The sequence below is a fragment of the Hemibagrus wyckioides genome, linkage group LG01 (genome assembly GCF_019097595.1).
Source record: "Hemibagrus wyckioides isolate EC202008001 linkage group LG01, SWU_Hwy_1.0, whole genome shotgun sequence".
NCBI classification, from domain to species: domain Eukaryota; kingdom Metazoa; phylum Chordata; class Actinopteri; order Siluriformes; family Bagridae; genus Hemibagrus; species Hemibagrus wyckioides.
The window spans coordinates 7,351,783-7,373,426 of NC_080710.1; the positions used below are offsets into that span (position 1 = coordinate 7,351,783).

A 21,644-nucleotide genomic window follows, 5' to 3' on the forward strand; every position below is an offset into this window, starting at 1 on the left:
TTTTTTTGCCACTAAACCTTTATCATCAGTCTGTGGGTCACCTCAAACTTTAATGGCTGAGATGCCTGATACCAATGAATGATACTGCTGATTGGCATCCTTCATGTAAACCACTGGAAACTACTTCAAGTAAACCACTGGAGCAGAGCAGTGAAGGCTGGTGATGTTTGAATAATTAAGTACAAACCTATGAAAAAAGCCAGCTGGACACAGAAAAATTCAAACCCCCTTTTGAGTCTAGGGGCTTGGGCATGTTACAATCACTTCTGTCTTATCAATATGGAGGCACTCCTGCCCATATACAGTGGAGATCAAAATTAGAGAACAATTTATGAACACTTGATTTTTTTCAGAAATAATGTAATCTTCATTGCCCAACATTTGAAGGATTTTTTTTGTTGTGGCTATTCCACACTAATAGAACAGTGTTTTACAAAATAACCAAGGCACTCCAACAAAAAACCTTTACTTTGTAGAAAACACAATGATCAGAATTAGAAAACAGCAATGTCTGTAGCACGGAGAAAGATTACAACTAAAATTTCTGAAGGTTACAACAGTCAACAAATAGTAGGAAGTGTACAGGCCCTTTCATTGAATGACTTCAGCACATCTGTGGCTGCAGGGTGTCACTAGTCTCTCACACTGCTCTGGTGTGATTTTGGTCCACTCTTCTTCCAGTCTCTTCCACAGTTCGGTGAGTGTAGTGGGTTTCCTGGCCATAACTTTGTTGCCAAGGATTTTCCAGAGGTTCTATTGGGTTTAGGTCAGGACTCTAGGCTGGCCATTTCATTATTTCAATGTTTTCAGCTTCAAGGAACTGCTTTACCCATATTGCTGTGTGACAGGGGGCATTGTCTTGCATGGAAATTGCTGGCTGATGAACACAGGGAAGGAACCGCATGTTGTAGAAGAAGGGTCTGATAAACATTTGCATTCTCTCTGCCATGTAGTTGTATAAGAGGCCCAACTCCTGCTGCAGAAGACATCCCCTAAACCATGATGCTTCCTCCTCTACCTTTCACTAACTTCTTTACACATTTTGGGTTCAGTCTTTCCCCAGTTTGGCGACAAACATGTTTCCCATTGGACCCAAATACTTGATTTCATCACTAAAGTGAACTTTGGACCGGTTCTCCTCTGTCCACACAACATGCTCCACAGCAAAGGTTAGTCTAGCCTTTTGATTTTTTCTGCTAATGAGAGGTATGGTCACTGCAGAGTGTGCTTTCAGTCCAAATTCTCTTAAACGTTGAGACACTGTATGACGAGACAGATCCTTACTCTGTTCAGAGCTGAACTGGTAAGCAATCCCAGCTGCAGTGTTGAACCGTTTGCCCATTGAGATTCTCTGCATTATCCTGTCCTCTCTTGCATTTGTCTTTTGTGGACGACCAGCCTTCTTGGGGGACTTGGAGGGTTTTAGTCACTTTAGAACGGCTCACCGTCTTGCAAAGTCAGTGAAAACTGGAAAGCTATCCTACCAGTTAAATAGGGTTTGTCAGATAATTAAAGAAATTAGCACCAGGTGCCAGATTAACACCAATAACTGGGAGGTATCTGAAAGTGTCTTTTTCAAATCTCATTGAAATTTTTTAATCTGTGCTTCAAAATATATGTAGCTCATGAAACATGCTTAAAAAACTACTCTTTTACTCCTGTTTAGATCATTTAAAATAGGACTGAGCAGTGACCTTGAAATTTAGGAAATTGTAGGTTGTTCTCTAATTTTGATCTAAACTGTATTTCCATTCACTCACTTGCAAACTTCTTTGGGGTTGCTGTGATGCCACCCATCTCAAGAATCTCAGGTCAACCCTCAGATGTTGAAGGTGCTACTGCCACTTTATTATAAATGATTATGTCACAGACTGCAGTGTAAGTAGGCAGTCTAGGATTCTGTCCATGAGTCGTTGAAATGTGACCAGGGTTTCGAAACAAGCCAAAAGGGTGGTAAAATTCAAGGGGGATCTCCAAATCCCCTTTAGTCAAATCCAGTTTTGAATAAAAGCAAGTCGAGACACCACAATCACGTTTCCAAAGTCCACACTAAACTGGGCCAACAAGTCTTAGGACCCATCTTGCCATGGGGACCCTGAGCACAATTACATCTCCTCGGGACTGTTCTTCCTATTGTTTGTATTCAGGCAGCCGAATGTGGTTTTCTATTCTATTAGTGCATCTAAAGGTGAGATGAAAAGGTGGAGGTGAATGCATGTTGGAAAACTCTACTTGCAACACTATGATTTTAGAAATAGAGAAATGCACAGGTTGATTGAGCCACATGTTTTAGATTCATCTTTGGTCTTAGCTCCTCCCTCATGTGAACCACTATCACCAAAGCAACAGGGACCGCCTCTAAACATGGTTTGAGGAGATTGAGGTAGTATATTTACAGTATCTGCCTCTAACTCTCGACCTTACCTAGTCAACCTCCCTAAATCACAGTGATCTCTAGCCATCCTTGAAATTACAAGTAAATTTGCAAGTAATTTGAAGATTGATGTGAGTAATGATACGAGCAATTGATCCCCCAGCAAAAACTCCCATAGCCAAGATAACCTATTATACAACTAGGATTGATGTGTTTGTGCTTGTAGCAAATTGTCTTGTGATAGCTGTAACAATGTGTGGAATATTGTTCTCAGGTGAAGAGCAAATTGAATTTAAAAATTACTTTGTAAAAGTCCCTCCTTCCAATTTTCTTTGACGACATCTAAGACTCAGACAGGCTTGTGCTGTATAATAATTTAAATTGGGAGAACCCTGTAGAGGCTTGTGAAACTTCTTATACTGCAAATAGTAGGGATTTAAGCTACTTGTCACAATTCTATGCATCATCCTGCACAAACTTATGAGTCATGTTTTAAGAGATTGATTAAATCACTCTACCAGGCCACACACGACAAAATTGAAATTAATTCCCAATAATGCATTTCATGAGCTGTATGTGACATAAATATGGTACCTTGGTCATTCAGAAACTATTCTGGGCAGCCCCTGGATACACTGCCAAAAGGTCCCCAGGTAGATATACCTGCACCTTCAGCAATGCTAGCCAGTGGCAATGGACCCATTCCACCATCCCATATAGTGGTCTGGTGATGAACTACCTCCAGGACCACCTATTTAGCTGTGCATCCTGGCCAAAGGTGAACAGGTGACTGAGAACCCATGGATGTCAGCAAACAAAAGCATTGAATGGTATCAAGAGGTGAGTCTCAGTCTTGCTTTTGGCACCACATGCAACCCATCTTCCTCCTCACCGACCCTGGGACTGTGCTATTGATCTGCTACCAATCACCTCACCTCCCAGGAACCAAATCTACCTCATTTTCCTCCCAGAAACCCAGGCCAAGGAGGACTACATAGAGCAGGCCCTATCTGTCCTTCCACCTCTCCTGCAGTGGCTGGGTTGTTCTTTGTGAAGAAGAAGGATGGCAGGATGATGACTTGCGTAGATTACCATGGATTAAATACCATTACTGTCTGGTACCCCTATCCTCTGCCATTGGTCCTACTGACCTTAGAGCATATTTTTTTTACCAAGCTAGAGCTAAGGAGTGTGATGTGCTTTTCCCAGGATAGCAATGAACTCAGAAAATACAATAAATACACTAATACAAGTAGCAATCTTAGTGTAAATTAGAATCTGATGAATATCTTTAGATTTGATTCATTTTCATCTTTTACATGACTAGAAATGTAGATAACACATTGCAGTTTTCTCAGAACATGAATCCTACATAATTTCAGTGCTGATTTGTCTACAGTGTTGATTTGCCCACTTCCTCCACTTTTGTAGATTTTAGAAGAAGTCTTACAGTGGGGGAAAATTACAGAGCAATTTTGAAGGTCAAAGCTCATTAATTCCATGGGGAAATGATGCCATCACAGTTATTTACATGCTCCTCCTCAGCACATCAGACTATCAGTGCTGCGTTTCCTGAATCCGGAATTGTAGGCATTCCCTGGTTAAACTCACAGAACAAAACTTTTCAGGACCTGGTTCTAAAGGAAAAATGATACGAAGTTTGAGCAAATCGTCGGGATGGCGCTGCCACTCAGTTGTTGAAGTGAAAAGTAAAGTAAGTCAATGTTAATTCATTGTAAGTAGATTAGTTAACTTACACATTACTTACTCACACAGTTTATCAGTACTAACGCATTTGTAAAACATGCTTGTGAGTCTAAAATAGCAATAGCAATTCATTTGTGTTGAGCTGGACTGTAGCACAGCTTTGGATTCAACACTAGACATTTTTATGTACATTTATATATATATATATATATATATATATATATATATATTTTTTTTTTTTTTTTTTTTTTTTTTTTAATGAATATATTTTTCTCTTTAATATATTTCTTTCTTTCTAAAGTTTGGTGCAGAGTTTAGGAGATTTTCTCTGGATCGCTTTGAGCCTGGTGTGTTTAAGGACTTTTGTCAGTTTATCCTGAAACTTCACAGCCTGTTTTCCACCAAAATCTACATCAGCTATGCAGATGTACATGGAGACTTACTGCCGATAAATAATGATTATAATTTCTATAAAGCGGTGTCTTCTGCACAGCCGCTACTTCGCATCTTCATCCAGCTTCAAGGTATGCTGTCAGGTTTGTTATAAAGAGGGAAAGGTGGAGATAATTCCATGAGCCGGAGTCAGGAGAGGGGGACCACTAGGAATGAAAATTGTCCAGGTAAACCAAAGATTAATGAAGACCAAGCACATTGACATGTCCAGGGCCAAATATTCCTACTGCCTCCTCTCTACATTCCACATCATAGAAGACAAATTTAAGAGAATGTAGTCGACGTGAATATAACTTACATGTGAATATTTATAACTTTATTATTATTATTAGTATTATTATTACAATACAGTATTAGTACAAGAAGCTACAAGTAGAATGTATTTTGTAACTTGTTCTCTCTGTTATCTGCTCTGTGTAATGTAGGTAGTTTATCAGAGCACTCATCAAGCAATGTGTTTTTGTTTGTAGTCTCTCTGTCTGAAACAGGAAGCAATTTATCTCCTCAGGAATTATGTGTACTTAAGTGTAATTTCTTAGCAGTGTTTTGTGACAGGCTTGTTTACATGACCAAGCCTTCCAGTCTTCAAAAATATTTATTTGTATTTATTTGAAGACTAAAAGACTAAAATATGAAGACTAAAAGACCTACTAATATGAAAATAATTTTAATGTATAGTCATTCATTTAAATACACTAAAGTATTTGCCAAAAGTATGTGTTGTTTGGGATAAGCCCCTTAGCTCCACTGAAGGGATTGTTATAATTTATGGTATAATTAATGTTATACCATACAAAATCATTTTAGACAATTGTGTGCTTCCAACATTGTGGCAACACTTTTGGAAGGTTCTACATATGGGTGTCATGGTCAGATGTCCAAAGTTTTGGCCATGTACTTCATGTGTATTTTAAAATTTTGTCTCTAAATTTTGTGTGTTCATATCCAGTGATTTATGTTTTTTTTATCTTCCTTACAACAGGAAAATAAATTATTAAATTAATAATGATATTTCACAAAATCTGAAATACTGATATATTGCAAACTATCATACTGGGTTGTTATCACAGCATTTAATATCTGTCTGAAACATTGGTGTTTTACAGAAGAACTGGACCAGTGCAACATTGGTACCAAATGTGTGATCCGGAGAAAGAAGTCCACCATAACTGTAAGTGCTGATGTCAGCCGAAGAGGACACGTTCAGATTGGAGAGCCCCAGAATTTCCGTCCAGTCTCCTCCATAATTGATGTTGACATCTTGCCTGAATGCCACAGAAGGGTTTGTCTGTATAACCAAGGCTCAGACAGGCCTCTGGGCTTCTACATCCGTGATGGAATCACATTCAGTGTAACTTCTCATGGACTTGAGAAAGTTCCAGGAATCTTCATCTCACGAATCGTTCCTGGAGGATTAGCGGAGAGCTGTGGTCTTTTGGCCATTAATGACCAGATACTGGAGGTCAACGGTATTGAGGTGATAGGCAAGACCCTTGATCAGGTTACAGACATGATGATTGCTAACAGTCGCAACCTAATCATCACTGTGAAACCTGCAAATCAGACAAAGAGTATAAGAAATCCCATCATCTCCCCAAACCCAGAGCTCAAGCTTGATGGCAAGGGTGCAATAAGCTACCCAGGACTGCCTATGATTATGGAAGCATATGTTTGGACACGTAATGGCTCTGTGAGTGATGATGACTCAGACATAGTTGTGGACAATACTGTGAAATCTTCATTCCAGTGGTCCAGTGCTACAGCAGCCTCTCCATCTTCTCAAACTAGCTTTCACAATCGCCACAGAAATAGCCATCCCTACTCTCAAGAACTGTGCCGTTCACAGCCCTGCCTCAATGTCACAGCTCATGCTGGGTCCAGCATTTCATTACAGAGGGAAATGAGCTCACAGCAGCATTATAGGAGCAACCCAGCATTCAAACAGAGAACATCTAGCACCTTTGACATCTTGGGCGCATTAAGCCCAGATCTGCAGCAGCGACTCATGATACCCCAATGGGCCATGGAGGAGGATGGAACTGTTATTACCCTATGATACAAACTTTATTTTAATCTTTACTGCTAAGACTTTTTGGACGCATTATTTGATCAATTTTAATGGAATATAAACCACTATATCCTATTCAATATTTAACAATAGATATCATATTAACTCTGGACATATCAATATATTATCAATATATCTTCATCTCAGTTATTTATTCCCAATAAATACTGAATCTCTTATAATAGCTAGACAAATCTCTTTCCTGAGAATCCTCCTGATGTGTGTATGTCATAATAGCGATGCAACCGCAATTAGGTTAAATGAAATTTAACCAACTCCATTATTTCAAAAATCATGTTAGAATATTGTTCCAGCTTTAGTGTTTTATCTGTTAAAAACAAATATGTACAAAGAGGAACAGCTGAACACTTGCTCATTTATGCTATTGCTCATATATCCAATCAGTCAATCATGTAGCAGAAGCGCAAAAAAACACAATAAAACATGCAGATACATGCCAGGAGCTTCAGTTTCTGTTCACATCGAACATCAGAATGGGGAAAAATGTGATATCACTGACTTTAACTGATGCATGGTTGTTGGTGCAAGATTGTTGTTGGTGCAGACTTGGAGTATTTCATAAACTGGGATTTTCACACACAATAGTCCTTGAGATGGATGAGCTACAACAGCAGAAGTCTACATCAGGTTCCACTCCCATCAGACAATAACAGGAATCTTATGCTATCAAAGGCATAGACTCAACCAACCTGGACAGCTGAAAATAAAAAAAGACCACGGGACCAGGTGAGTTTGGGTCAGTCTGTTGCCCATTGTGGCCTAAAATCCTTGTTCTTAGCAGGAGTGGAACCTTGATGTGGTCTTCTGCTGTTGTAGCTCACCCATTGCAATGTTTGATGTGTTGTGTCTAAGATGCTCTTTTGCTCACCACAGTTGTAAAGAGTGATTATCTGATTGATTAATAGTTCCTTCCTGTCTCAGACCAGTTCAGTCATTCTCCTCTGATCTTTGATCAACTTGCAGACTCTCTACTCACGGGACATCTTCTCTGCACCATTCTGTATGTGTGAAATTTACCAGGAAATCATCGGAATCTGAAATACTCAAACCAGTCTATCCAGCACCAACAAACATACAAACAACAGTTAAAGTAACTGAGGTCATGTTTTTCCATATTCTGATTCTGATTTTTGCTGTGAACATTAACTGAAACCCTTGACCTGTAGCTGCATGATTTTATGCATTGTGCTGCCACCACACGATTGGCTGATTAGATCACTGCGAAATGGGCAGGTTAACAGGTGTTCATACTGAAGGGAATAGTACATATTTGGTTTTTAATATTGAATTGATTTGCATTTTATGTTTTTCTGCGTTCAGAAACAGAATAAGGAAAGGGATAAGCTGATATCAAGAGTCATGTTGTGTGATGATTATCATAGATATTCATAAAGAGTTTTTCCCTACTTCACTAAATTGCCACCTTATTTTTCCTGGGTCTTGCACAGGATTAGGGTTAGGTTTAGGAAAGTCTGTAATTTAAAAGCACTCATTTTCGGAGCTAGAAATGTATGAAAATAACATTAAAAAAAAACCCATTACTAATATGCTTCCCTTTTCATGTTTTCATGGGGGGGGCACTGGAAAGTTTTAAAATCAACCTGTAAAATGTGAAATTGACACAACACATTGTCTTTTTAACTAAATGAAAGACACTTTTAGTTTCAGCAGATGGAGGGATCATTTGCCTATAGGCATGACTAACAAATTAAAACAAATGGTTGATTCTAATGTATGTGTGTGTGTGTGTGAGAGAGAGTGAGTGAGTGAAATACTGTCAGCCTATTAAAACTAGACTTTAGAATTAATGTGTATATATATAAACATTAACATTATATACATTTGTTATGATAAGCTGACAGTATTACAGTATCACACCTGTCCTACTGTGGTGTGATACTGTAATACTGTCAGCTTATCATAACAAATATAACACCACAGGGACAGTTAGCCTTGGTTAGGTGAAGATGACCACATGTTTAATCAGGTCTGAGTGTGACCCCAGGTGTTAAGTGTGTAATGAAGGTAATGGTTACAGGTGGGTGTGTTTATGGCTAAACAGGTAAGGTCAAGAAGAAGGGAAAAAAAGGCGCGCCCTGACCATCAACTCAAATCATAAACGCCACTCAAATATGACGTTTCGACTTGGACCACGCCCACTTTTTTTTTCAAATCTATGGACTTTCTTCACTGTGCCATCCGCAAATTGCTTACGTCACTTCCCGTCTTCCTGTGCGCCATGTTTTCCAGAAAGAGCGGACTAGTGTTGCACTGAGGTGGAAACAAAAAAGCGTAAAAAATAATAATAAAAATAAACTAGGCCCGATGTTCTTACACAAACCACAATATAGCCGCGCGAGTAGAAAGGCGAATCTCTGGACGGCGTAAGTTTGATAAACCTCACAGCGCGCGCCTCTCGGTGACGCCGGAAGACAACACACGCAGCCGAAAAGCATCAAAACTCCACCGCCTTCCTCCTGAGCGGACACTGAAGGTAGACACACACGCACACACACACACACACACGCCGCCCGGCTACAGACAGCGTCAGGGGGGTCATTTCACTAATCTCAGCGCTGGACCTAGATATGTTTTAGTGTTTTCTTCACTCGGTGCATCAACTTCTGGTCAAATCCACAGCAGGCCCCCTTTTTTGCTCAGCTGCTGTTACTTCAGCGGCTAACGACTGACCAGTAGCTTGTGGAGTCCATTCATTATTACAGTTTTATTATCGTTGTTGTAACTGTATTATAACGCCCGTACGAATGTCGAGCATCATTTGTATGACACGTAAAAGCTAGCGGTTTGACATTGAGCTTGTGGTCACTTTTCTGTGTGTAGAAATAGAGCTTTGTATTTAATGCACTTATGACAGCTCTGCTTTGACCCGTTATGACAGCTCTGCTTTATAGAGCCTACATTGAACTAGACTGTCACTGTACACAGAGTATAATAACAGCTTCAATCTCCTCTACAGGGTTTATTTTACTTTAAATAAAATTTTACTTTAGTGCTATTTAACAAGTTATCTGTATATCACCTCTAATAAACCGAGCATGGAGAGGATCATGTTTGCTTGTTCTGTACCCTTTAGGGTCAACCACAAAATGTATCAGGTACCAGTGAATGACCTGGCAAGGCTCAGAAGATCACGGAAAAAAGTGAAGAGCATTCTGTGCGACATTGCCTTGCAGAACTGTCAGGACTTGATAGAGGTAAGTGTGTTCATTGTAGAAAGTCGAGTCTATTCGAGATCATAGTTTCCTCTGGGGTTTTAATCTTGTTTAATTGTTATGAACAGGAATACAGACCTTTTGATGCCGGCGAGGCAAGTTTCAACAACACTGAATGGAGCGATTTCACTGATGGTCATGTTGGCAAGAGGAGAAAAAAGGTAAGCATCATTGTCCACTGTCCTGATAAAAACACATTCAGATGACCAATGCCCTCATTTCTGCCCTGATGATATTATTATTATTATTATTATTATTATTATTATTATTGTTATTATTAAAAGTAGTAGTAGTATTCTATTAAGTATTATTAATATTTTTTTGTTTAATCTGGCTAGCATTATAGTATAAAGTACAGTTAGTCTTTAAATAAATATACCAATTAAATTTATTAGCTACCTTGATATTAATTTCATGTCAATTAAATATAAATATCTGCGATTGCAACAACTCCTCCATCCGTCTGTCCATTTCCAAAAAGCAAATGCGTTTTAATTAATAAACACCATTTTATTAACTCCAAATTATGTACCTCTGCTCTGTGTTACACAATATTACACCAAGATCATGTTCGTAAAGGTGCGCAAAATGTGTGTGGAATTACATTTACCGGCTTCTTGTGCTGGTCTAAATAATTTAATATCTCAACACTGCTTACTGAGAAGTAAATGTCTTTAAACTGGACACCCTGTTATTTTAATAATATTAATGAATCTGTGTCTTATTGTCATACTAACTCATTTTAAAATGATTTAAGTGGCAGAAGATAGACAAAATAATCAATGCCATTTAGATTCTGACACATAATTGCCATTGAGAATGATGTGAATATTCTTCATCTTCTTCAGAACATCTCAAAAAGATGAAAATGTGGTCAGTGTTAACTGCTTGGATGATTTAATAGTACATCATGTTAACCTAGAAATTCCTGTTTTTGCTTGTGTTTTTTTTCTCATTAAGTGGAAATATCGTCCAGAATCACTATGCTGCAGCCTGTGTTGGTTTTCCTCACGGTCTTTTTACGCCTTCCGAAGTCACGTAATGCGGTGTCATAGGGAGGAGCTCGACCTCGCATCGCTCTTAGCCTGCCCCAGCTGCCCTTTTGTCAGCCGCCCAGAAACCATCAATCAGCACCTCAAGTATTTTCACCCCAAGCCTACAAAAACGCCCACACCCACACTCTCCGTTATTCAGCAACCCAAGACTCTAACCCTCACAGCCTCTTCCAACCTGGCTGATGACAGGTACATGTGTGTGAACTGTGGCTACGCTGACTCTTTGCTTTATGTGATGAAAAAACATGTTTTGGTGAACCACTATGCTACCTTGTTGAACCGTTACTTTGGGCACAGGTTGGAAAGTGTCCAAAACACAGACATTCAAAACAAAAGTGCCAGGGTTTTAAATTCCAAGTATTACTGCAAGGAGTGTAAACTGCCAGCCGAGACCATAGAACATCTTCTGTATCACATTTTGAGCTCAGACAAGCATAAGGATCTCCACTGGCATATTATGCCATTTATCAGTGAAAAGACTCAAAATGCTGGGCAGGCAAACCTGCTGAATCTTGCGCCAAATTTGAATCAGGTTAAGTCGACGAAAGGACATTCAGCAGCTAAATCTAATGGCACAATGCTCATGGCAGGGCCAACCAACACGACAGGTCTTCTGTGCTCTGCTGGAGGGAGGCAGGTCTTCCTCTCCTCCCAGACTCCAGCTTTACTATCACAGCAGGCCTCTAGTGGGATTCATCAAGGTTTGACTACCTTGTCTTCCTCTTCACTTGTTAAATCTATAAATATGGTGATGCCAAATATGCAGAATGCTTCTAAACAGGTACCTGTGGCCATGACGGTGCCTAGGCTTTCACAGTCTCAGTCAGCCCAGCAGATGCTTCTGCCTCCAGCAGTTCAGGTCAACCTTCCAGGCAAAACTGGTGTACGTCCACCCGTGCTTTTTACTCACAGGCTACAACTAAACCAGTCTGCTCCGAGACAGCCCATCATTGCTTCTCAGTCTGTCCGACTCATTCCTACGGGCAACAAAGTCAACGGCGTCCCAACATACACTTTGGCTCCTGTTCAAGTTAACACGGTACCTGGCCAGCCCAGCTCTAGTCAAATAGTCAGTCGTACACCGATAGTTGTGGCAACAAATGGACCTCAGTCCTCAGTAAACACTTCCTCAAAGGCCGCAGTACAGCCTGCTAAGCCCGCACCTTCAGGCCTAAAAGAGGCAGCACGTAAAAAAAATCGACCAAACAAACTGGCCGTTTTTGCGCCATTCCTAAAAAAACAGAACGACGATACTGTAAAATGCCTGCGTTGCAAGGTTTTGTTGACCGAGCAGTGGATCTTTCAGCATTTGTTGCACGGGTTGAGGTGTCTGTTTTGCCCTCTGATGTTCTACTCATTCAAGCAGATCATGGAGCACTCAAACAAAGAGCACAACTTGAAAATAAAGAAAAACCGAGACTTCATCAAAGGAGAGTACAAACTTGACTGTGACGATGAAGGCAATATCGAATTTTCCACCTTCAGCTTGAATACGGATGTGCCCAAAGATTTGCTGGATAACCGAGAGCTCAACCTCGTGCTGGTCACTAGTGCTCAAGAGAAAATCTACATAAAGATGTACCCAGACTCTGCGAAGGCTGTATACCCACCCACACTGAAAACCATACCTACAGTATGTCCATTCTGCCAGGTGAAGCTGCAGACTTTGGAGGACTATGAGCACCATTTAAAAACAATACACCACATTGTGCCCACCATCCACGCCATATTGAAATCTCCTGCCTTCAAATGTATCTACTGCTTCGGGGTGTATTCTGAAAAGTCGACCCCCAAAACCATTTCTATTCACGTACAGCGCTGCCGATGTGCTCCCAAGAGCGTCAAGGAAGCAGAGAAGCGGCTGAACCCGGACACGACTATGCACGCCAATGGTGATATGCTAAATGCTCAGAGTTTCCAGCCACACATCATACTGAATGCAGAACAGAAACAAACTGCCAAAGAAAAGCCCAAGAGGGAGTCGACTGCTGAGAAACATGGCAACAGAAGCATCAGGGCCTGCAAGAATGAAGTTCATGCCCCAGTCGAGCTTGTCCTGGATCCAACAGGAATGGAGATGCGATCTTTTGAGGACAGGAAGGAATTTCTCACAAAGTACTTTCACAGTAAGCCCTACCCGTCAAAAATGGAGATGCTAACTCTTGCTGGCCGTCTGTGGTTGAACAAGACGGACGTGCTTCATCACTTCGGTATAAAGCGGAGCAGGTGCATGAAAACAATCCAGAAGAGGAGAACTGTAGTACTGCTGGGCTTCAACATGAGTGAGGTGAATAAAGTGAAACATAATCTTCTTATTCCAGAGGTAGAGCCTACTGTCTGAAGAAACCCATGAAATACTGTATTTATATAAGCATGCTTAAGTTAGAATTCGTGTTCATTTAAAGTTTAATGATCAGAGGTGTTGAACTGTTCAGGGGGGCTATATTATAGAGCTTGCCCTTCCCCAGCACACTCTGTTTACGTCTCGAACAGCTTGACTATTGACTGATAAGTGAAATTGCATATATTAAGGTTTGGGCAGCACTATAAACTGCGATGATTTGGCCCCCTTAGAGTTGGAATTACATCCATAAATTACATGTTGAAGGTGTAATTCTTGGGTTTGTGTAAGGAGCGTGTGTAAATAACGACAGATATGTTAATGTTTGGGTACCGTTTATGATATTCCTTAAGCCAGTTTGTAAGTTGGCCATTCTAATGTTAGAATTATTTTTTACACAGCTATTCTGTATAAGCTCCCGTGTGTATGGGCCCCTGTACATTCTTATGTAAAAGTGCTTTCAGATACCTGTAGTATGCATTTTGTTTAGTTGCAATGCATTGCTTCTATATAAAATTATAAAATTATACACTCACCATTCACTTTAATACACCTGCTTGTTTATGCAGTTATCCACCCAGTCATGTGGTTGATTAAGTGCAGTTCACATAATCAGGCAGATACAGGTCAAGAGCTTCAGTTAATGCTCAACATCAGAATGAAGAAAAAGTGTGAGTTTAATCGTGGGGATTGTTGGTATCCATTGGGCTGCTTTGAGTATTTCAGAAATCCTTGAATGCACAACACAACAGCGGAAGACGAAGTTAAGAAGCAAGAAGGCTATAAAAAGGGCAAACATTCGCTGTTTGGGGTTGTTGTGTATTCTGAGATGCTTTTCTGTAACAGTTGTAAAGACTGATTTTCAGTTACCATGTCCTTCCTGGCATTTCAGACCAGTCTGGTCATTCTGTCCTCTCATCAAAAAGACATTTCCTCTCACAGAACTGTTCAGAAATTAAATGAACTCAAACTGGCCGATGAGGTACCAAAAACCGTGCCACAGAGACACATTTTTCTCCATTCTGATGTATGATAAGCTCCTGATGTGTATCTGCATGATTTCTATGCATTGTGCTGCTGCTGTGTAATTGGCTGATTGGATAACGCCATAAATTAGCAGATATACAGGCGTTCCTAATGAAGTGGACGGTGAGTGTAGGTTTACCACTAGTACCTTTGAGAAGTTCAGTGTATTGTTTGACAAAGTTGCATTTTTTCCCCCCATGTTCAGTGTACTAATAGGAAACGATGTCTGCCTTTTAAAACCATTAATATTCTATTAAAAAGACTATTTGGGATGGGTTGTGTTCTACTTTCAATCCATAGTCTAATATAGAGTCTCTTTCCAGAGAGCAGTGTGAGAGATTAATGCTGATGAAGAGTATATTCTTAATATTACATAATATATTTTTTTTAATATGAAACCCAATCATTTCTCTAGGGAAGAAATGGATTGTTTTAGCGAAGTTGTGACAGAGTCAGTCTGCTTATTCTATGGCACTTATTTACATTCATTTTATTGAACAAACCTAGATAAATAACTACATTTAGATAGGTGCTAGGTGCGACTCAAAATGGTAAGCTAGCTAAAATCTTCATGAACATGGAAACGTTGGCCTAAAGCTGCTTGGTAGCCACACACCTGAAACACTCCATATGAGATAAACTGGCGTGTTTTAGGGCTTAAATTAAATAAATAAATAAAAGATGTGGTTGATGGAGCTCCGCTTGGCTTTTGATTGACGGTTATGATTGACAAAAGAACTGCTGAGATCTGTTTAAATGCTTTAGACTCATTACGTCATTATGGACCATATGCTTTTTGATACAAACGAATGTGTACATATGATGTCATGTGAGTACCGAGCTTGTTTTAGCACATTCACAGCACACCTGTTTATGTCCCACCTTAGCTAAAACCCTACACAAATCCTGCCAGACATTTTGTTTATATGTGATTTGTGTTCTCTTGAATTGATGATTCATTATAATAAAAAAATGAAAATTAAAAAAAGAAGATCCAAGGCTATACATGTTGATGCATGTTGAATAAATGCTGTGCTTCCCTGTTGGTGTAAAACGTTAGTGTGCGGTGTTGTTCATCAGACGAGATGTGCGGCTGCCAAGTGCTCCGTCATGCAAAACTCTGACAATTACAACAAAGTAAACATCATTACTCACAGCATGGAAAGACAAGCACACAATCCTCGAAAACTGAGAGTAATGTGGGACTTGATTAATAATGCATTTTAGCAGATCAGGAGAAACATGGATCACTTTGTCTATATCTGAACTACAGGGATTTGTTAGGAACGTGGTGGTGGAAGCATTGGTACAGTTATTTTAGAAATAGACCGACTGTTTTTACTCTCAACTTCTCCAGTCTGAGTTGCTGCCTGCTCTGAGGAGAAAGATAAACACCTCTAAGGCTGTCATGGAGCTGCTGCTGTATCTGTAGTGCTAAATGTATATTTCTCCACACTGTACTGTGTTTCTCCTAACTGGTTTTGTACGCTGTATTAACATGATGTAGTTCTGTGGGCAGCACGTATTGTCTTGTATGTTGTCCTTTGGTCCATGGAGGCTTTTTTTTATTTCTGACAGTGTGCCTGTTGTGTGCTGAGGATGATAATAAAAGTGGACCTGAGCTTCTAAGAGAAAGCGAATTTACAGCTCTGTCCTCTAATGCATCCATCTGACTTCTTTAATAGGAGATTGAAGTAAAGTGGTATTTACTTATTTCGTCTTGTTAATTAAGTAACCTACGGTGCCTTGCAAAAGTATTCACCCCCTTGGCATTTTTCATGTTTTGTTACATTATAACCTGTAATTTAAATGTTTTTGTAATCTGAATTTTATATGATGGATCTGCACAAAATAGTCTAAGTTGGTGAAGTGAAATTAGAAAAATATACATAAAAAAGAATTTTTAAAAATTAAAAATCTGAAAATTGGCATGTGCATATGTATTCACCCCCTTTGCTATGAAGCCCCTCAAAAGTTCTAGTGAAACCAATTACCTTCAGAAGTCACATAATTAGTTAAATGAAGTGCAATCTAAGTGTCACATGATCTGTCAGTATAAACACACATTTTCTGAAAGGCCCCAGAGGCTGCAACACCACTAAGCAAGAGGCATCACACCATGAAGACCAAGGAGCTCTCCAAACAAGTCAGGGACAAAGTTGTTGACAAGTACAAGTCAGGGTTGGGTTATAAACAAATATCCAAATGTTTGATGATCCCCTGGAGCACCATCAAATCCATCATCTTCAAATGGAAAGAACATGGTACCACAACAAACCTGCCAAGAGAGGGTCGCCCACCAGAAGACCGGGCAAGGAGGGCATTAATCAGAGAGGCAGCATAGAGACCAAAGGTAACCCTGAAGGAGCTGCAGAGTTCCACAGCAGAGACTGGTGTATCTGTGCATGGGATCACAATAAGCTGTACACTTCATAGAGCTGGGCTTTATGGAAGAGTGGCCAGAAAAAAAAGTGGCCATTTTCAGTTTGCCAAAAGACATGTGGGCGACTCCCCAAATGTATGGAGGAAGGTGCTCTGGTCAGAGACTAAAATTGAACTTTTCGGCCACCAAGGAAAACGCTATGTCTGGCGCAAACCCAACACATCCCATCACCCCAAGAACACCATCCCCACAAGAACACCATCCCCATGGTGGTGGCAGCATCACGCTGTGGGGATGTTTTTCAGCAGCAGGGACCGGGAAACTGATCCGAGTCAAGGGAAAGATGGATGGTGCTAAATACAGGGATATTCTTGAGCAAAACCTGTTTCAGTCTGCCTGTGATTTAAGACTGGGACCGAGGTTCACCTTCCAGCAGGACAATGACCCGAAGCATACTGCTAAAGCAACACTCGAGTGGTTTAAGGGGAAACATTTAAATGTGTTGTAATGGCCTAGACAAAGCCCAGTCAAAGACAATCGAGACAGACAATTGAGAATCTGTGATCAGACTTGAAGATTGCTGTTCACAAGCGGAAACCATCCAACATGAAGGAGCTGGAGCAGTTTTGCATTGAGGAATGGGCAAAAATCCCAGTGGCAAGCTCATAGAGACTTGTCCAAAGTGACTTGCAGCTGTAATTGCTCTACAAAGTACTGACTTTAGGGGGGTGAATAGTTATGCACCCTGAAGTTTTCTGTTATTTTGTCCTATTTGTTGTTTGCTTCACAATAAAGAAAAAATCACATCTTCAAAGTTGTAGGCATGTTCTATAAATGAAATGATGCAAACCTTCAAACAATCCATTTTATTTCCAGGTTGTGAGGCAACAAAACATGAATAATGCCAAGGGGGGTGAATACTTTTGTAAGGCACTATATGTACAACAATATTGTAAATAAAATGTCTGCATTGATCATTTTGTTTATGAGGATAAACAACAATAATAATATTTATAATAATATAAATTGTAATAATAATAATAATAATTATTATTATTATTATTGTTACTTCACTGAAAGTCTGGTAGATTTATTATTAGGCCTGTTAATAGAGTAAATCTATTTATTTATTTATTAGAGTAATCTGTAATATCTAACATTTGGTCCAAATACTAAAAAATGACGCTTATAAACAGGATGCGTTTCCATAAAAAGTACATAAATATTCTCATGTACAGGACACTGTGTGGTCTCTTGACCTGTCGCTGCAGTCTGTGGTCACTTCTTTCAGGTCCAGCTTCAGGCAAAAATAATCCATATCGAGCGTCACCGCTTGTTCCAGCGTGCAACCGGACAAAATCCGCCTCTACGCTGTGATTGGCTACAACACTGCCACGGCGCTCCATGATTGGCTATAGGTTTATCCTTCCGAGCGGCTGCTATTAGCCAATCCCAGCACAGGAGGCGGGATTTTGAGATCTTAGCTGGTTTAGCCTCGTGTGTGTGTTCTTTACAGGAATATGAATGTTTTGTGAGTAATATTGGATCATGTTGGCACTAAACGGTCATCACTGGATTCAGAAATGTTTGTTATCCCGACATGCCGGTGCCCTGGCGGCAACGATGAGTAAAAGGAAGCCGGAGAGACCAGATGGAGATCAGAACACGTCCTTGAGGAGACCATGTCCATCTCCGAGTCTCGGAGTAACAAAGTTTCACACCTGTGTGTGTCAGGGTGGGGATCTGCTGAAGAAGATGTTCACAAATAAGAGGTGAGGTACAAACTGATGCACATGACAGACATGGACAAACAGTAAACAGCACTGTTGACCACAGTGTCTTCTCTTAACAGGAAGAAAAAGTGGTATGAAACTCCTCAGGTATGTTACTGACCTCTCACCTGGGATCTGTTTATTAATGACTAATGAGTTTATTGCAGAGATTTACTGCAGAGTGTGTTTTCAGTCTATACTCACAGATCAGTCTGGATTCATGAAACCTGCCAAGAAAAGAAGCATGGAGGACAGTTTACGAGTGCGAACCCTGAACACTGTCCTTTATAAGTCCATCTCAGACCTGCTGTCCTCTCATGAGGTCAATGCACAGCTCCCCAGTCACAACGTGGAGATCACTAAAGTACGACAATCTTTCTCTTTTGGTTCAATATCTGGCAATATGACATTGATCATGTCTTTGTTATTGTGGTAATCATCATCATCATCTTCTTCTTCTTCTTCTTCTTCTGAATCCATTCCTTTGCTGAGAAGCAGCCCCATAGCATGCCACCACCATGCTTCATCTGGGGTGTGGTGTGCTTTGGACAATAAGATTCTTTCTATTTTTTTGTTTTGTGTCTTTTTGGGTGATTTGAGAAAAGGCTTCTTGTCTCTCTTCTCTACCCCAAAGCCTAAATGTAAGGAATATTTGAGAGAAATGTTTGTTGTCACATGCAAGGCATGACTTCTTTAATATTGCCTCTTGATAGGCTCACTGAAGTGTTCATCTTGTCAATATTTATGAAGGCTGTCCTGTTGTCTGTAAAGTCACATGTTCTTCCTAATGCAGTGAACCTAGAACAGGGAATCATGGGACATTTTGTTTTTCTAATCAAATCTGTCTTTCGCTTTTGCCCCAAGGTTTCATTGCTAGCAGATTACTCTGTTTGTCGAATCTACTGGAAGACAAGTTTGTCCTCTGATAGAGATGGTCAGATTCAGCAGGTTTTGGATAAATGTGCCCCGCGGATAAGGTACATCTTTTTTATTTACTTGTTTGTGTTATATTATTGGACATACAGTTATGTCATGAAACAAGAATGAGGTGAAGTTTGCTGTATGTTTCAGATACCTCCTCATTTCACAGCAGATCTTGGGCAGCGTTCCTCCGTTAGTTTTTGTAAAAGATAAACAGTTTGCGGCTCTGAAAGAGGTAACATGGCCTTATTCAGTCATGTGATTGGGATGACAACGAAAAATGAATGAATGCTTTACAAATTTTTTTTCCTGATGTCAGGTGGAAAATCTTCTGAAGATCGCTGATTATGGCTCAGGCGATGACTCGGAGAAGCTTGTCCTTAACGAGAAGGATGACGAGTAAGAATTCAGATTTAATCATCGTGTGTTTGTTGACCTGTATTTAACAAACCAGCAGATTTATTGGCAGTGACAATATTTTATACCATACCTTGTGTTCCTTAATAATAAAAAAAACACAATATAATTAAAATGAGAATTTCTTGGTTAATATTTTTCTACAGGTCGAGCGTGCACACAGCAGAGAGGAAGAGAGTCGTGTTTGGTGTGGATCACGATGCCCTCTATAAACAGGTCCAGGACTATAAACAGCGGTTGAGAGACTCTAGCTCACAGGTCAGCGGCTCTAGCTCACAGGTCAGCGGCTCAGCCTCTCTAACTCAAGAGCAGCTCGAGATGTTAGCAGAGATCAGGAAGCAGAAGCTGATCGAGAAAAAGAAGCGCAAAGCCAAGAAGATGAAAGATGATGACATCACGCCCAAAGAGTTCCTGCTCATGAGGCAACTTCAGAAAGAAGCGGAGGAGCAGGAGTATGAGACCGAGCGTGACTCCGAGAGCAGTCAGGACTCAGAGCGGACATGAAGCAGTGTAACAGAGTTTTGTCTTTGTTGTTGAAATACAAGTTGATACAAACAACTGTTTTCCTTTGTGATATTTGTTACATCCATTTCATTTTCTCATTTTAGCAAGCATTTTGATCTGCTTACTTCATTATTTCAATTCAATATTATTTAGCACTTTTTACATGGGACATTGTCTCAAAGCTGCTTTACAGAAATTGAAAAAAATTCAGAATCAAAATGACAAAGATTAAAATTATTATTTATTCTTAATGAGCAAGCCTGGGGCAACGGTGGCAAGGAAAAACCTTCTGAGATGATATGAGGTAGAAACCTTGAGAGGAACCAGACTCAGAAGGGAACCTCATCCTCATCTGAGTGACACCAGAGTGTGTGATTATAAAATTATGAGAGATAATGTTCTTTCTACAGCTGTGTAAAGTCAAGTGGAGTTGTGAACCAGGAGTTTTTAAGCAACTTATAAATCAGCATAATTTTTATTACATAGAAGGTATCTTTGATAATAATAAAAAAAAAAAAGACTAATAATAATAATTATTAGAAAACCCTGACCAGCTGCCGGAACACAGGCTGAGCCGATGGAGCTGGTGGACCGCTGCTGCAGTTAGAACAGAAACGGTTTCTGAAATACTTTACTGTACTAACGCTACATCATGGACGTCAAGCAGTTACTGCTTGGTCAGCCTAGGGGGATGGTCTAGCAGTTTGATCAGCTTGGCCTGTGTTCTGGCAGCTAGCTGATTGGATTAAACTGGGTGTTCTGGCAGGGATGTGAGTGGTTTTATGGTAAGAATGATAAATTCTGAAGTATAGAAGGTGATGATAAATGATGAACACAACACACTGTTTATTGCTTGTCTTTTTAAATTGCTAGCATTTTTGGCCAGCTAAATTCTTATTTCCTGTACATTTTTTAAATCAATTTTAATTCATTAATTTATGTTCATACAGATGAAGCCAAAAGGTGACGCACACCTAGGCTAAAGATCGGTCAGTCTCAGGTAGGTGAATGAGGGACACTACTTGGTTGATGTCACGGGTAATTATAAAACCATCAATTACATTTACATGTCCAGCATTTGACCCTCATCCAGAGTGATTTACATTTTATCTCATACAACTGAGCAATTGAGGGTTAAGGGCCTTGCTCATGGGTCCAGCAGTGGCAGCTATCAGTTAGAGACATTTATTTCTGTTTTATTTCATTTTGTCAGAATTCCAGTGGGTCAAAAGGTTTGCATGCACCATGTTGAGAGGAATATGTTGAAAATGATGTAATCACTTTTAGAAGCTTCTGATTAGCCAATTGTCATAATTAGTAGTTAATCGAGAGAACCTGTGGCTGTAATTAAGGGCCTGGCTTTAAAGCC

The 21,644-nt window shown here is 40.0% G+C and overlaps 3 protein-coding genes across 6 annotated transcripts; all 3 read left to right on the forward strand.

Annotated features, from left to right (window-relative positions):
* The first annotated feature begins 3,541 nt into the window (after positions 1-3,541).
* On the forward strand, positions 3,542-8,218 carry pard6ga (par-6 family cell polarity regulator gamma a). 2 transcript variants are annotated; one of them, XM_058396829.1, is made up of 3 exons: positions 3,542-4,088; positions 4,383-4,605; positions 5,641-8,213. In XM_058396829.1, the coding sequence occupies exons 1-3, from the start codon at positions 4,023-4,025 to the stop codon at positions 6,588-6,590; spliced, it is 1,239 nt and encodes a 412-aa protein (XP_058252812.1). In that variant the 5' UTR covers positions 3,542-4,022; the 3' UTR covers positions 6,591-8,213. The 2 variants fall into 2 exon arrangements, with proteins under 2 accessions (XP_058252812.1, XP_058252822.1); XM_058396839.1 differs by lacking the exon at positions 3,542-4,088 and having other exon boundaries at positions 4,483-4,701; positions 5,641-8,218.
* Positions 8,219-8,847: 629 nt separating this feature from the next.
* adnp2a (ADNP homeobox 2a) lies at positions 8,848-14,548 on the forward strand. Of its 3 annotated transcripts, XM_058395949.1 has the most exons (4): positions 8,848-9,117; positions 9,718-9,838; positions 9,925-10,017; positions 10,817-14,548. In XM_058395949.1, exons 2-4 carry the CDS (start codon positions 9,731-9,733, stop codon positions 13,250-13,252), a joined length of 2,637 nt encoding a protein of 878 aa, XP_058251932.1. In that variant the 5' UTR covers positions 8,848-9,117; positions 9,718-9,730; the 3' UTR covers positions 13,253-14,548. The 3 variants fall into 3 exon arrangements, with proteins under 3 accessions (XP_058251932.1, XP_058251923.1, XP_058251939.1); XM_058395940.1 differs by lacking the exon at positions 8,848-9,117 and having other exon boundaries at positions 9,665-9,838; XM_058395956.1 differs by lacking the exon at positions 8,848-9,117 and having other exon boundaries at positions 9,716-9,838; positions 9,925-10,015; positions 10,814-14,548.
* A 3,544-nt stretch (positions 14,549-18,092) lies between these two features.
* rbfa (ribosome binding factor A) lies at positions 18,093-20,329 on the forward strand. The gene is made up of 7 exons (XM_058407027.1): positions 18,093-18,433; positions 18,514-18,541; positions 18,627-18,797; positions 19,298-19,410; positions 19,505-19,589; positions 19,674-19,753; positions 19,918-20,329. Exons 1-7 carry the CDS (start codon positions 18,210-18,212, stop codon positions 20,273-20,275), a joined length of 1,059 nt encoding a protein of 352 aa, XP_058263010.1. The 5' UTR covers positions 18,093-18,209; the 3' UTR covers positions 20,276-20,329.
* The last annotated feature ends 1,315 nt before the right edge of the window (positions 20,330-21,644 follow it).

What these genes read in the sequence shown, in the direction of transcription:
- pard6ga (XM_058396829.1), top strand. Translation starts at nt 4,023, where the DNA reads ATGATACGAAGTTTGAGCAAATCGTCGGGATGGCGCTGCCACTCAGTT. An exon ending in TTGTTGAAGTGAAAAGTAAA is followed by an intron (nt 4,089 to 4,382) that starts GTAAGTCAATGT and finishes TTCTTTCTAAAG; the next exon opens with TTTGGTGCAGAGTTTAGGAG. An exon ending in CATCTTCATCCAGCTTCAAG is followed by an intron (nt 4,606 to 5,640) that starts GTATGCTGTCAG and finishes GGTGTTTTACAG; the next exon opens with AAGAACTGGACCAGTGCAAC.
- adnp2a (XM_058395940.1), top strand. Translation starts at nt 9,680, where the DNA reads ATGGAGAGGATCATGTTTGCTTGTTCTGTACCCTTTAGGGTCAACCAC. An exon ending in ACTGTCAGGACTTGATAGAG is followed by an intron (nt 9,839 to 9,924) that starts GTAAGTGTGTTC and finishes TGTTATGAACAG; the next exon opens with GAATACAGACCTTTTGATGC. An exon ending in TTGGCAAGAGGAGAAAAAAG is followed by an intron (nt 10,018 to 10,816) that starts GTAAGCATCATT and finishes TTTCTCATTAAG; the next exon opens with TGGAAATATCGTCCAGAATC.
- rbfa (XM_058407027.1), top strand. Translation starts at nt 18,210, where the DNA reads ATGTTGGCACTAAACGGTCATCACTGGATTCAGAAATGTTTGTTATCC. An exon ending in AAGATGTTCACAAATAAGAG is followed by an intron (nt 18,434 to 18,513) that starts GTGAGGTACAAA and finishes TTCTCTTAACAG; the next exon opens with GAAGAAAAAGTGGTATGAAA. An exon ending in AGTTTGCGGCTCTGAAAGAG is followed by an intron (nt 19,590 to 19,673) that starts GTAACATGGCCT and finishes TCCTGATGTCAG; the next exon opens with GTGGAAAATCTTCTGAAGAT.